Raw genomic sequence first — 15,716 nt, forward strand, 5'->3', positions numbered from 1 at the left:
GAAAGAGATGTCCCAGCTTGCAGATCACAAGAGCATGGTGTTCATGCCCCTATTGTTACAAATGGAAGCAATGGCTTTTGCAGAACAGGGTGTCTTCTCCTCAGGCCTGAGGCAATGCTTCCTACCACAGCTCCTTCACATCACTCTTTCAGGCGTGGGAGTTACAGAAGAGCCAACTGAGGCACCCTGGCACCAAGACCTCCATCATGCCAGGCCTTTCTTTAACAATCTAATCCTGTGACTACTGGTCTCATTGCTTGCTCCTTCCATCCAAGGATCACACAAACACAAATTAAGTCCCACAGTATCACTGTGATGCGTTATTATCCCCGTTTTACAAGAAAGGGAACTGCAGAACATGGCAATTGAGTCCTTTGTCTTGCGTCACACAGTGAGTCACGGTCACAGTCTGAAGCAGACTTTGAAGCCCTTCCTCCTCCACACTAATCACTAAAGCTGGAATTCCCTCAAAACCTGCTTGCTCTACTTTATTAACCACAGTTTTACTGCCTCTGCAGACCTGTTCCACAGCAGTCAGGAGCCATGGAAGGCGTTTGTGTCCCAGCGTGGCTGCCAAGCAAGGCAGGAGGGCTCCAGTGAAGAGAGAGAGCTGAGACATCTTGCACCTCCCAAGAACTTTCTGAGATGAGAAAAACTGATGATAACTTCAGAACTGATCCATCATCTGCCTGTTACACAGCACCTGAAAAGTTACATCCAGGTGAATCAAAATTTCAAGTGCTATTGTCCTGATTACAGAGCTGGCTATAAAAGAAATTAATGAATTTCAAGGAGGGATTTAAAATTTCCATTTTTCATTTTATTGTCAAAGTAAATATATTTTTATGAAGAACAAAAGAAAATATACATAATTGTAACTTATGTACACTGGCTTTATAGGTATTTTTGTTTCCAATTTACACAAATTTGATACGTTATTAAAAGATATTTTATATAGATATGCATCTATGTACAGTTTTATTTACATACATTCATAGGATGTGATATAAACCAGTCAATAGATGATAGTTCAATTATATTAATTTCTAGAGGACAAAAGGAATGCATTCACTTTAGCCAGACCTGCTGTTCTCACACAGCATGGGCTCCTGCTCTGCCTAACTCTGGGATCACACTTTTCCTACTTCCCATTTTGCCAACAGAAAAGACAAACAGATGCCGTCTGCGAATGGAAAGGAAATGCAACATCCATTATAAAATCATTCCTAATTACTGAATTCTATTTTCTTCTAAAGCTTCTTACAATTGCCAGAGTTCAAAAGGAAAAACAAAACAAGAAGAAACACAAATAAAATCACTTGCCTGCTGCCATCTGATGATTTGCTTAAATTCCCTTCTTAGCCAGCTATTGGACAAATTTGTTTCTTTTGGCTACTGTTCTCACCCATTTGCCCACCCCAGCTGCATGGAGCTCTGACATGGCTGTTGGGAGGGAGAGGATTAGCACCCCTAGACCTCGATCTCACAGCACTGTCCCACCAGGTAAGGGTTTCTCCCACCCTCCCTGGGCACAGGCGCATCCTACAGACCCTGCCAGCCAGAGACTTAGCTCCAACCAGCCAGGCCCTGACTCACACTGGATGTCAGGATGCCCAGTGCTCACCAGGCACCCTCAGGGCTGGAGCTCTGCTTTCTCCCCCCAGGCACATGAGAAGGCAGGAGCAGAAACAGGAACAGAGCTCAGAGGCTCTCACAAACACCTTTGTGCTACTTCGTGGGCAGACAACAGCTCTTCTGCTAAAGACAGTGGATGCTGCAAACAAGCCTCAAAGGAAAGCAGCATCCTTTGGCACATGGGCATCCTTTCACTCCTCGGCAGCACAGGACAGAAGCACGCGCATAGATCCAGAGGCTCCACTCCAAGCCATTCCATGCAGCCTGAGCTTCTGGGTTTGCTTGGGACGTGTCTTTGCTTAAATATATATATAATATGTATGTATGTATGAATATGTATACATAAATATTTATATATAGCCCTAGCCAACGGAAAGGTAAATGTGAGCCGGGAAAATCAGAGATGCATGGAGGCACATTCCAGTGCTCTCCAAGCCTTGTCTCCCCCTATCCCCGACTCCCACTGTTCCCCCTCCTATGGCCAGCCCCTACAAATCCTTGGCTCAGGCGACCCAAAAACAAAGGAGTTGTTTTCATTTCAAAAGGAATTTGCTGTTTCCAAACTGGACAAATAGAGCAGCTTAATAAAAACTCACAATGAGTGGCCTGTACATGAGCAAAGCCCTCAGGAATGCCAGGGCTATAATTAACTAGCAGCAAGCAACTTTTACATTTTCCTGTGCAGCAGAAAACAGCTAAAAATAAAACACTGTAATTTCCAAAAGAAGCAGCAGCAAAGGAGAGACAGATAGAAGGAAAGGAAAATAATATCCTTAAAAGAAAAAAAAAAAGGAAGAAGCGCCCTGCTCCCCTGACCCAAAAAGAGCTTCATTCTCAAATCATCTTTGAAGGACGTAGGGCACTCAAACATGGTGGTATCAAGTAACAGCATTGACTGTTCTGTGGAGACAAATAAATTATCACTAGAAATATAGTGAGCAAAGTGCTGTCATCGGCTGTTGTAGGATGGCTGGGCGGGAAGGGGAAGCAGGACCCATCAGTTCACGGAGCGGACGGAGCGGTTGCTTCGTGGGAATCGGTGCACCTTGACATGTTTGGACAAGTGGTCACTTCGAGCAAACTTCTTCTCGCAGACTGGACACTGGTAGGGTTTCACCCCCGAGTGGGAACGCCTGTGCCGGGACAGCTCATCTGACCTGGAGAACCTGCAAGAGAGGAGAAGCCTTTTTAGATAAATAGGGGTTTATAATGCTGTCTCTCACAGCTGGTTAAAAGAAGTCTCCCTCAGGCCACTGGGAGACTCCAGGAGATGAAAGGAACACACAGCAGGGCTGGGCTGGTCCCAGCCCACAGGCAGCAGCAGTGATGGAAATACACACCTACCAACCTCACCCCGTGTCAGCCCTGGCCTCAGGGCAACCCACGGAGGCAATGTCTGTGCCAGCCTCACCTTGGACCCCATAACATGGGTACAGCTTGACAAAAACAGCACTGCTCTTGATCCCCCTGCCAGTCCCCTCCAAAGCCACCCCACCATCTCTCTCCTGCAAATCCAAGCACAGACTCCAGCCACTGTCCTGCAGGTGAGGACTGTTTCAAGCTCCCACTGACAAGAACACAACAGGCATCCCTGAACTGCACCCAGTTTGAGAGGGATTCCAGATAAATCCAGCTATAGCTACCTAGAAACAACATGACTTATTAGATCCAGATGAAAAATTGGCTTCTGTGTGTGCTCCTGCAGGCTAAATAAAGAGTCTTTAATAGTACCAGAGATGCTCAGCATGTCATCAGCTGAAATTCAGGTGGGCCCCAATGGCCATTAGCATAGTTATTTGCATAGATAGCATGGGTAAATTAAATGGAAAAGAGCCTTTAATTACCAAAAGTGTAGTCCGTAGTCCTTTGAATTTTAGATATTTTCCATCTTCCATCTCCACAGAAAAATTCCCAAATAGCCACCATGAATCCCACAGGCTTTATTGAACCCAAATGAGCTAATTCTTTGGTCTTAAGAGCAGGGCTAGCCCTATTTCCACTTTGGACATCACTGGGAGAGAGAGGGTTAATTAACAATGTCACACTAAAACAGCCCTGTCCAGATGGGTACAAAAAAATTTGCTGCCTGACAAAGGGCAAGTAAGTGTTTTGTTGCCAGAGCAGTAACAAAGAGCAGCACAGAAAGAGAGCTTGCAAGAAATGGTATCAGCTGTCTATTTACAATAAATAAGTGAAGTCATGGGCACTAGCTGAACAAATTGGGTAAAGAACATGTAGAAAAATGTGCCCTTCTGGAGCAAATATCACATCATCAACAGAGCGAATATGCTATTTTTATGAAAGGGAGAAAACAGGACTGCTGGGCTCCTATGAATAAATCCCTCATGCAAGAAAAGTAAGTTTCCACATAAAGGTTTTAATTAGCTCTGATCTCCCGCCAACAGTTGAGGACCAGGGCATAGGCACTAGGAAAGCTGGTAATGGTTTCCTCAGTTGCTGCAGCTCTTTAGTCTGGTCACGCTCCCCAGAGAGCACTCAGTCTGTGGAAAGCAGGCACAGGCACTCACCATGGGTAAGATATGGTGTGGACACATCTCTCCCAGGGGCATTTCTAGGAGAGATTCTTTCACCTATTCACTTGCTTGTCTTCCTTTCCTTGCTCTGGTATCCTCATGGCAAAAGAGTCAAATTCTCCACGATGAACAGGCAGTTGTTATAGAACTATCAACCTGCTCCTTGTCTGGGATGAGTCTTCTTCATAAAGGCTACGATAGAAATTTCTCTTCACGCCTTCTACTTGCATGTTTGCTTTCTCCAACACCCCTGGTCCTTTCAGCCATAGCTTCCCAAAAACACAGTCTGGACCTGGGGGCAGCAGGGTCAGGGATTTCTCCCAAGTCCTTAGTAGTGAGCAAGTCCCAGTGCCAGATCCCTGCAGGGATGCTCTTGTAGGGCTATGGGTGAGTGGGCCTGGAGAGTTTAGGGTGCTGCCTGTGCAGACTGCCTCAGTAGGACTGAGTGTTGAACCAGGAACAGACCTGTGCCACATCCAGGGAAAATAGGGAGCAGAGAGCGAACAGCACTTTTGCAAAGAGCTCTCCTCTTATATACAGACTTCAAAGAAGGAAAACCAGATGTGGCTGGGTTGCCTTGTCCTATGTCCTCAGCCATTAAGGTCACCATCTGCAACAGAAGTGCAGTAGCACTTGGCTAATCCTGCACAAGAGCTTCACAAGTGCATTTCGAGGGGAATTGCATGGGTGGTGGGGGAGAAAGAGGCGCATGTCAGGAATGAGTGTGGATGAGTTCATGTGATAAAAATACACTCTGCCTCATAACGATGTCCTTAGCTGAAGAGGCAAGAATGTTGCAATACTGTTCCCCAGCAGTGACGGAAAGATCAACTTACAGAGCCCACAGAAATAAACCTCAAGCTGTCTGTGTGTTTACAAAAAAACAACGCAAAGGTTAGGACAAGGAAGCTGGGAGGATCCAGCGGTCTGGCTCTGCAGTGAAATATCTGCAACACACTCTGGCACTGAGATCAACCCAAAAAAAGTGAAAATAACCCACTGTGGAATGCAAAATTAAAAAATAAAATAAAAAAAAAAGGAAGCCCCAAGGAATACCTCACTATTCTGTCACTGCTATTTCCAGAAGGATTCCTCCTTCAAAAAAAAAGTGAAATGATCTGGGAAATCCCACAGCAACTAAAAGGGCCTTCTTCATCCTTCTATCTGGCAGGACCCCAAGGGAGAGTAACTACATCTCCCTTGAAGAAAAATCCTAGAGCTCCCTGATGTGTAGGACGTGTCCTGTGTCTCCCAGCCATATGGGGACATTCTTATGTGGCTCACGGGACAAGGTCAATAGCTTCAGCCTGGTACTCCTGGTCCCTGCCATGGCCACCAGCCATTGAGGCCAGCTCAGGCTGTACCTCTCCTCCACAGTGGAGGGGAGGCTCTAGATTGATTCCTCCTGCCCACCCCCCAGAGCTTTCCTACAAGACACCGGCACAGCTCCTGACATCCCCTTGCACAGCAGCAGCAAGAAAAGTCAATGCAAGATGCCTGCCCTGCCCCATGTGTGGTACTGCCCACTGTCACTCAGGCCCAAGCATTCTCCTGGCCACATGTGTTATGTTACAAGCCTTCAAACCCTCCCTGCTAAACCAGGCAGAGCCCATAGCCCGTGCTGTCACCTGTGGAGCCTCCAGCCAGAAGATGCAGTGGGCCATTTAAAGGTGATTGCCTCATACCCCAGCCTTGCAGCAACTGCAGCTTTGCATGGTGCTGTGCCAGGGAGGGGAAGCAGGAGCTTCTCCTGCTCCATGCCGTAACACAGCTGCTGAGCCCAGCCCACGGTGCAGCTCAGCTCTTTGGCTGAGCAGTGATAACCGAAGGCTGGGGTGCCAAAGGTAGAAGGTGGCACGACACAGATCAGTGCCCTGACCCGTCCAGGGAACACAACGGGTCACTGGCCACTGCCAGATGAGCACCACTCTACAGACTGCCAAAAACAGCCTTTGCCCCGTGCCTAGAAAGGGCACAACCATGAGGGAGGTACTAGGGATCTCCAGCCATCCTAAGGGTTAGCAAAAAGTGTTTGCTGGGTGCACACTCCAATCCTGGTGAATTAAAAACATCATAGCAAGGCTACACAGACAGCTGAAGAACTTTTAACCCTCCCACTGAGCTCAAGCACTTTGTGCTAGGCAACACTTTGTTTTGGTTTTGAAATTACTATCTCCTGCAAGATCAGCTCTTAAGTGTCTTCAGTGAAAAAATAAATACACAAGCACAAGAATGAAGGGAAAAGAGGAGGAAAGCAGAGCCCAGCAATGTTTTGGTTCTTAAATTCATTTGAGATTATGTAGACCTGGGAGCAAACAGAGTGGCCAGATGCACTGGACTTAAGTCATGTGAGATTTAAGTCACAGCTCTCACTGAACTTCTGGAAAGGTAAACATGGTTTATTGATGAAAGGGGACTGAGTAATTTAATGCTCAGTTGGGTTTGGCCTTTGATGTGGGAACAGTGTGCAGGGGATGTGCAGCAATCTCAAGCTGGTGCTAAGGATTGCTCTGAGCACAGGAGGCAGCTACCCAAACACAGCCTCTCCTGCTGGCTATAAACTTCTCTTGCAGCAGAGCCCTTCCAAAGTTTGGGGGTTTTGGGGACTGGGATTGCAGCCCAGGCTGTGAAATTCAATAAGACAAACAGCAAAAGAGTTCGCAAAGCCCTTTGCAGCAGCTGTTTGTGGACAAGACACGTTCTTCATTATAAAGGTGATTACTTTCTCATTCCTGTTGGGCTCATCTTTAAAAAGCTGTCGTGGCTGAGAGTTCAGGGTGCTCCAGGTTGTGGGACCTGCACTTCTTTTGGCCCACCAGCATCCTGCTTTGGATGCAAACCATTCGCCACAACGCTTTGAGAAGAGAGGCACCTGTTGTAAATTTAATCATCCTTTATCACTTAATATTTTTCCTAAGTGCTCCCCTTGGTTTTGTATCTTGGGGAACACCAGCTTTGCGATAAGACAGAGCTGGGGAAGGTCATCCACAGGCAATGTTTCAGGCTCCTGATCTTGAGCCACAAAAGTCACTGGGAGTGTTGGTACAAGTCTCAGCATGGATTAGACAAACCCCCACGTGCATTTGTCACAAAAAGAAGAGCTGTGCTCACAGCCCAGTGGCAAGGAGAGCCAACATGACACCCACAGGCACATCTGCTGCCTGTGCACACGTACTCGGGCAACCAAATAAAAATCAGCAAGTGCCTGTACTGCAGGTTGGGAGCAACCAGCCCACAGTGCCTGGGACCAGGCATCAGCTGGAAAACATGGCTTTGATGAGTGGGCACCCCGAGCAGCAACAAACTGAGCTCATGAGAACTGCCACCAGGACAAAATGAAACAAATCACCATCAGTTTGCAGAGAACTATAATCTGATCTCCTCAGCCTTCTGAGAAACAAACTTCAGACTGGTTCAGCTGAGGAAGAGAGGGCTCAGCTCTATTGTGACCTTTTCCCTCAAACCAACCCAGCCATCTCTAACTGCTGCATGTCTCACATACTTGCATTTTTACACAACACTCTCCTGTTACTTTTTACCTCATCTGTTGCCCATTATCACAAGCCATTTTCTCATTAGACATTGCTCACTGAAGTTCTGCAGCATATTATTTGCAACAAAGTCAGTTTAATTTAACACAAGGTACTTAAGATTACATTTTCTCCCATCATCATTTGTGGTGCTGTACATTAGCATTTGCCAGCAGGCAAGCCAGTAATACAGCTAACTGGAAAGGAGGAGGAAGGAACCTGTCAAAGCTTCCTTAAAATAAAAAGTTGATTTTTTAAAGGACTAAATTTTTCAATTCATATTAAAAATAAAGTACTTAAAAAATCCCTCTGGCAAACATTTTCTCAATCAAACCTGCAATCTTTCATTCAAGCAATGCTTAACTCCACCGCAGCCTTCTGGTTATGTTGTTACATCTGACAGCTTTTTTGCAACTTTGAGTGGCACCCACGCATTTTTCTGAATCAAGACAGAGAATAAAACCCAGAGTATGCCAGAGTGTCACTGCCAGCATTTTCAGAAGGAGTGGGATGGAGTGCATTTTCTATGAAAGAGCACAGAATACTGCTTTTAACCACACTTGCTTATCACAGCCCTTTACTGGCCACGTTTAGTCCCACACAGGGCTGTGCACAGCAATTCTGCCCTAGACCATCCAGTTCACTCAGCCTCAGCTGCTGCCAGCCATGGGCCTGCTGGGGCTTGTGTGCCACAACCACACCAACACAAACACCGGGTCTTACCTGGGGTAAAAAGCTTAATCTGACCCTCTAGAATGAAATACAAATTATAATGGACTAAGTTTATTTTTTTTAAGACACTAACACTGCTGGTGCCAGCAGGTGATGCTGTGCTATTTAATTTATCAGAAGGCCTGGGTTAGCTAACAGGAAGAAAAATGGTCTCCATTGTCAAACCAACCAAACAAGTTCTGGTAATAGAAACAGTTTAAAAATCAGAGTACAAACCTACTTGCACAGCAAGTTAGGTCAAGTGAGCAAAAAGGGGAAGGGGGATTGGACAGAGCTGCACCCCAATACTGACCTCCATCCACAACCTGGCCACGTGCACGCAAAGGGCTTTTCTCCTGTGTGCCTCCTCAGGTGGGCTTTCAAATGGCTGCTTTTCGTATACATCTTGGTGCAGCCAGGAAAAGAACATTTATGCATTTTAATGAGTTCAGCTGCAGGATTCTTTTGAAATTTCTGACCCATGATGATTCCCGTCTGCCCCTGGATCATGCCTCCTGGCCCAATTGGCTTGGCGGCAATGGGGACGGGGGCAATGCGCACAAATTTAGAGGACAAGTTCAAATTGGACGACTGAACTATCTGAGGCACAAGGGCAAATGTCTGTCCTTGGATGTTGACTAGGAGCTGTGCAATTTTAATGTTCTCTTGTGCTGGTCCTTGGGAACTGGGGCTCGTGTTGGACTCCTGTTTGACCTGTACAGGCTGAATTTGGAGCATAACTGGTATTCCATTCTCCAGGGTCATTCCTCCATTTGAAGCCTGGCCACCTTCTGTTGAGCTGGTCAACTGTTCATTTTTACTCTCTTTTAAACTAGTACTGGGTAACATATGATCTTTTTGTTGCAGCGAAGCAACAGAAACCTGGCTGCAAGCTCTCAAGTCCTTGGTCTCACTTTTAGGTCTTTCTTTGAGCTCCAAGTCCATGTTCTCCTCCAAAAATTCCTCAATTTCCTCAAGCGTGGGCTGAAATGGTCCTGAGTCTTCCATATCCACGGCAAATTCAGGCAACCTAAAGCACTCCTCTTTCACTATTGGCTGAAGTCTCCTTTTGTCCCACCATGATGCAGTGGTGTTCCCCAAAGATGCCTGGGACAATAAATAGTCTAAGATACTGTCCTGACTTTCTGCACTGGATGTGCTTCCATAGCTGGAGCTGAGGACCTGGGAGTCAGGGCTGGAACAAGAACAAAAGCTGGACGAGTCACTGTCATCTTCTGACAAGGGAGAGGGCAGCATTTGGTAGGACCTCACGCCTGCTGTCATGTCCCCAAAGTATCCAAGAGAAGATCTTGCAGATGAAAAGGATTCATCAGTAGGCAGCAAGTGATCCACCATTCCTGGATGATCTCTTAAGGATATCCCAACAGCATATACCAGGCAGCCAAAGTTCAGGTGAGAGCCTGAGTGCAGGAAAACAAAACAGCAACAGTCAGAAGTTGGTTTAATCATTTATCTCCATAAACTGCAGCTCTAGCCCACCGGAAAGTCCAGAGCAGCCAGCCTTCCTCGGTACACAGGCTGCTACAAGCTTTGATATGTCTGCACCACCCCCCAAGGACTGTCAGGGCTGAAGCATTTTGCAGGATTGCACCACATATTTGTAAAAGAATTCTGTCAGAAATCATTTCCCAACCATGTGTGCTCCAGATTTACAGCTCCCTTACAGAATATTACCGGCAAGAGAAAATAAATAACGAGCTTTCACCTAGCAGTGAAATCCAGAGCCAAAGAAGGGAATGGGAAGAAAAAAAAAATAAAAATAAAGTGTTGAAATTTTTACCACGAAAAAGAAACAAATAAAAAAAAGTTTATTGCTGGTGGCAATAAAATGCAAATACTTTCCCTATCTTGTAGCTTTCCACCAACTTTATTTTTAACTTCCTCAGTTCTACAAATATAGGTTGTTCAGCATAATGCAAGGATCAATCTGGCAAGAGCCAAAAATATTTACTGCGCTTCAGCATTTACTAGGCGGATTTTCCCCCCCAGATGTAATGAATCAGTGCGCCAACGTCATCATCACCTGCACTGTCCTTAATAAGGCTGGCACTGCACTGAGCTAATTACTGTGCCCTGCCGGCCAGCTGGTGGCTGCTCTCAGCGCTCCTCTCTCCGGGGCAGAGGCTGCTGAACCGGGAGGGCTGCACGGCCCCGCTGCCTCCTGCCCGTCCCACAAATCCCGGCTCACATCGGCCCTAATCCCGCTACAACCCCACAGCAGCAAACCCCACCTTTCCTCGCTGACAGCCGCGATTTACGCGTCCTGCGCTTTTACGAGCTAAAACAAGCAAACTTCCTAGAAAGGCGCCTGCGAGGGGGAGGCAGGAGGGACAACTGCGTGGTTTTTACCTCCCCGAAGGAAAAAAAAAACCCAAAAATTGCTCACGGACGGAGATTATGCCTCTCAGAGAGCAAACGCAGAGACCTCGGGATGGAGCGAACACTGGCCCTCAGTCATTTGCTCAAGGTGACTGATTGAAAACAGAGCTGTACATGTGCATAATAAAACAAGCCTTTCTGTGGAAGGTATGTGGACTGCAGAGATAGAAGTCATTCGATCAGCCTATGAGGCTCTGTGTCTGTGTGAATTAGGAGGCATGTGACCCAGCGTGAAGGAAATGCCAGTCAATCTTGTTACACGCTGTCATTTTCCACAGGCTCTGCCGCTGCGCTCTGGACGCTTTGCCATGAATAGTCAATAGCTCCCAGTTTTGTGCAGGCGAGAGGATGGTTGTTACTGCTGTTGCAGAGCATCTTTGCTGCCTCATCTCCAAAACTGAGCCCTGTCTTTCCTTCTCTGGAGAAAAATCAAAAGGTGTCTGTATGTTCAGTGCTGCAGGGAGCACAGAGAGAGGTATTTTACACAATACCCTTAAAGAGCTTTGTCCCGTTGGCAACATCTATTAATATTTCAAAGGAAGGGGGGAGAAATCCATATTTCTTAAAGATATGGCTTCCTCCTTCATAGACACATGGAGGAAACAGGGATGGGTTGAAAGAAAGACTTAAAAGTAAGATTGCACATTTCCCTGTCCTGTTGGTCAGCTATGCCTCTGAACCAATAATGAAACACCTACATGTGCATGAGGAAGTTCAAGCAGAGGTTAGTGGCTCTGTTTTGTGACCTCAGCCTATAATCATATCTTATAGTAAAAGCAAAGAGTCAGAAGAGCTGAACTATTTCTAACACACTTTTTTTTTTTTTTTTTTATAATCTCTGTGTTGATGGAAAGTTCCCCCAGCAGAAGTCCCATAGCTGAGCTATTCCAGTTTTGAAACAGAAAGCACCATCTGCTTCTGACAAATTAGTACTGGCATCTGGTAAGAATTCACCCAAGCTGATTGTTTCTATCTTGCACCAAAAACTGGTGACTGCCTTGAGAAACACAGGGCAGAAAGGAAGACTTGCCCTCAGATGGTTTCTGATCCTCCCTCCAATGTCTGAATTATTCCAGCTTAAACTTCTGAAGAATGGGACTGTGAGGGAAATCTGGACTGCAACATGTGCTTTTCTAAAGAAAAGCTGGCATGCTCTGTTTGCACCAAAAACAGTTGGTGAACTCCTTAAAAAAAAAAAAAAAAAAAGTTTTTTAAATGCCTGCAAGAGCTGGGAAGCCACATATCAAAATATCCATATATTTCCCTGGGAATAGAACTAAACTGTAATTTGAATAAGGACTTAAACGGGGGGCGGGGGGTGGAAATGAACCCCTAGCAACTGCTGTGGGCCAGTTACCTCAGCAGAAAACAGCCACCAGGCTTGTTTCCCATCTCTTTTGACAAGGAACAATGTCACTCGATGTAACCAGAGGCTTTTTAAGAGCGGACTGTCAGAGCCAAATAGATCCAAGCACATTACAGGCCAGTTCTGCTTTCTGTGCACTCTCAAAGCTTGCAGAATAGCCAAGAAGATTTTGGAGAATGCCTGGAATGCAGGATCGGGCCCTGGCTATATTTTTCTCCTAAAGGCCAGGCTAACAACCAAAAGGCTTTCATCCTTACTTTGCCTGAAGACACAGCCAAAACCAGAAGATTAGAAAACAAAACCAAAAAAAGCTGGGGCTGTGAAAGCTATGAAAACTAATGATGCTGTTTCCATAACACACTTTCATCTCTAGGAATGATGAAAACATGTTAGAAATGTAAGCACCTATAGTGAGACCGCAGTGCCTGAGCCACTGGAAACAGCACTTCTGGAGTGAAATACAGCAGCTGTTCAGCAGCATGACCGTCTCCAACTTTTTTTTTTAAGAGTTCCCTGGGTTGTTATGATGTCCTTTCTGCCAAAAACATGTTGTTCTGTTTAAAGCCTGTCCATCTAATCGACAGCTAAAAAAAAAAAAATAATAATGACAAAAAGCAAACCAGAGAACACATATTTTGACGCAGAGTAACATTAAAATGTACAGTCCTGGGAACTTGCTGAAAAACAAGGGATGTATTTCCCAGCCTGTCATTTCTGGACAGTCGGCCCAGCACAACTGATCACACAGCATATGTGAGATGCTGACAGTCATTTCCTACGTTTACTGCCACAGCTTTTTCTAGTTTAAGACTAATCTCTTCAGGGTTTTCTCTTGTTCCCTAGAAGGTTTTAAATCTGTTCAGGCTGACTTCTGCTCCACAGACACAGAGCCATAAACAAGGCAATGAAGCAGGCCCAGAGCTTCTAAGAAATTAAAAGAGAAATGCGGGGGGGGGAGAAATAATAATTGAAAAATAATAAAAACAAGCCGTGAGCCAGGAGTAAATCCATTTGCTCTCATCTCCTCCGCAAGGTGGCTGTGCTGCTCCCTGGACACAGCGGGGTGTTCAGGTTTGTTTTTTCCAAACCCGTTGCTACTGGGAAGCCGCAGAAACATTCCCAAAGCTTTTCTTTCTGAAAACTATCCCGCTCCGGCCCTAAACTTTGGCTTCCACAAGAGGAAGCAGTTGACCAGCAGCAGGCAGAGGCAGTGGCCCCGGCGGAGCGCACCCCGCTGCCTCTGCGCCCCGGCACTGAAGGGTGGCCCGAAATCACGCGGGGCACCAGCAGCCCGGGCAGGGAAGGGGGTGCCGGGACACACACAGGGAATTCCCACTCCAGCACCAGCACAGCCAGGCTCCCATGGCTGCAAAACATGTTTGTTTGGGGTTTTTTTAATCGTGGTGGTTTTTTGTTTGTTTGTTCCGTTTGTAGAGGGTTTTTAAAAATTATTGTTTATTATGTTGCTTTTTTTCCTTCCATCCTTTTTCAGGAGCCTTTGGGGGCCCGAGCTCCCTCTTCTCCCCCCACCAGCGTGGTCGCGATGATGGGGAATGACCCCCCTGCCACCCTCGCCGCCTGTCACTCCACGGCACGGCACCGCTCCAGCCCGAAAACAGCCCCCCAGCCCCGGCCGCTGCCCCGCCGGGATGGAATCTGGAATTCCATCTGCACCTCCGCCGTGCGCGGAGCGCGGGCACAGCCCCGGGCACGGCCCCGGCCCCGGTCCCGGCGGGGCTGCGGCAGCGGGGGCACCGCTCGCCCTTACCTGAACTATTCTCCGAGCCGGGGGAGGCAGCAAAGGCCACGGACAACCAGAAGAAGGCAACAACAACAACAACGAGAAACGAGGGGAGAGAAAACCCAAACAACACAGCTAAAGCCACCAAAAAAAAAAAAAAAAAAAAAAAAAAAAAAAAAAAAAAAAGGCAAAAAATAACTATAGGAACAATAATTTAAAAAAAAAAAATTCAAATAAAAAATTTAAAAAAAAGCCACACACGCACGATAAAAATGCAGGACTGAAAACCAAGCAAAGCCACAGCAGCAGCCCGCAAAGGAAGGCAGGAGCGGCCGGAGCGGCGGGAGGCGGGCGCAGCTCCCCCGGGAGGCGGGTGCGCGGCTGCGGAGCGCGGCCCCGCTCCCGTAGTACTATATCCCCCTCACATGACGGGCACCCGGCCGCGGCGGGGGAGGCCGGGGAGAGGCTCGACCGCGTCCGCCGCCCCCATTGGCCCCGCCGCGGCGGGGGCCGGCCCGGCACCGGCCTCAATGGGAGCCGCGCTCGGCCCCGGGGCGGCGCTGCGCGGGGAGGGCGCGGAGCCCCGGGATGCGCCGTGCTGGGAGCGCCCGGCGGGGCCCGGCGGCGCAGGGAGAGGGGGAGCGGGTTTAAACTGAAAGAAGGTTGGTTTGGATTCGGGGTAAGGCAGAATGTTTTACAATGAGGGCGATGAAACACCGGAACGGGTCGCTGGAAGAGCCGGTTGATGCCCCATCCCTGGGAACATTACAGGTCAGGTTGGACGGGGCTCTGAGCAATCCGATGGGGTTGAAAACGTCACTGCTCCTTGCAGGGAGTTGGACCAGGTGGCCTATTAATGTCCCTTCCAACACAAACCGTTCTGTGAGACTGTAAGTGTGCACACACTCTGGACATCTCCTGGAGATGGGAGTCCCTGGAGATAGAAGTCCCATGAGGAGGAGTCCCATGCCCTCTCTCCTGCCCATCACTGCCCCTTTTCTTGCCTGCCAAAGCTTGATGGGGGGATTTCCAGCATTGTAGAAAGTATTGGGATGTCTGTTCCACACACACACCATTGTTACTACAGACATTACTAGTTGTTCATATAAACACACATAGTAATTTGTGATTATGTATTTACATACCTATACACAGACACACTATAGTTATGCAATACTTGGTATGGATCGTGATCCGTGTTCAACTCCTGCAGAAGAAGCTCACAGTGGGGCCAGCTGCAGCAGCAGTCAGTTTTTCTGCTGAATTGGTGGTTTTTCAAATGCAGTTTTTCCTTTTTTGAGATTTCTTGGGAAGGTGCAGCCTGGGATATCAGAATGCCATCCTATGACAACAGGTCTGTGCACCCATTTTTGAAGGTACATGGGACAGCACACCATTCCTTCTCCCCACAGCAGGCCTTGCTGCCCTGCAGGGAAAATGAAGTATTATTCTCATTTTATGGGGAAACTGAAGCACAGAGGATCAAACAAAAGATCTGAACGAAGATGCAGTCTCATCTCTTTTCAAATCCAGCTCAATTTAGACTCAAAAAATTATCCTCCATCTGCATTTCTTCAGAATTGCCAGTAACACATCCCACAGCCTGGCAAACATAAACAATCTCTTCCCCAAGAGGACATTCAGCCTCAACAGGTCATGGCCGGGCAGCAGCACAGGGGTGACCCTTCAGGTGCTCCTTCATCCCACTGGGGACAATCAAAGGGCCTGGGGGTGCTCAGGGCTCTACTGTCATCCACAGACCTCTTTCTTCCTCTCCACATTGTCTCAATGAATAATGC

The 15,716-nt window shown here is 47.3% G+C and overlaps 1 protein-coding gene across 5 annotated transcripts; it reads right to left on the bottom strand.

Annotated features, from left to right (window-relative positions):
* Positions 1-798: 798 nt before the first annotated feature.
* Positions 799-14,512, bottom strand: KLF15 (KLF transcription factor 15). 5 transcript variants are annotated; one of them, XM_083869544.1, is made up of 3 exons: positions 13,945-14,512; positions 8,724-9,831; positions 799-2,801 (listed from the first exon to the last, which is right to left on the bottom strand). In XM_083869544.1, exons 2-3 carry the CDS (start codon positions 9,764-9,766, stop codon positions 2,633-2,635), a joined length of 1,212 nt encoding a protein of 403 aa, XP_083725670.1. In that variant the 5' UTR covers positions 9,767-9,831; positions 13,945-14,512; the 3' UTR covers positions 799-2,632. The 5 variants fall into 5 exon arrangements, with proteins under 5 accessions (XP_083725670.1, XP_083725669.1, XP_083725672.1 ...); XM_083869543.1 differs by lacking the exon at positions 13,945-14,512 and adding an exon at positions 12,582-12,686; XM_083869546.1 differs by lacking the exon at positions 13,945-14,512 and adding an exon at positions 10,857-11,013.
* Positions 14,513-15,716: the final 1,204 nt, after the last annotated feature.

Source organism: Zosterops lateralis (genome assembly GCF_965231275.1).
Source record: "Zosterops lateralis genome assembly, chromosome: 11".
In the NCBI taxonomy this organism is placed as follows: Eukaryota; Metazoa; Chordata; class Aves; order Passeriformes; family Zosteropidae; genus Zosterops; species Zosterops lateralis.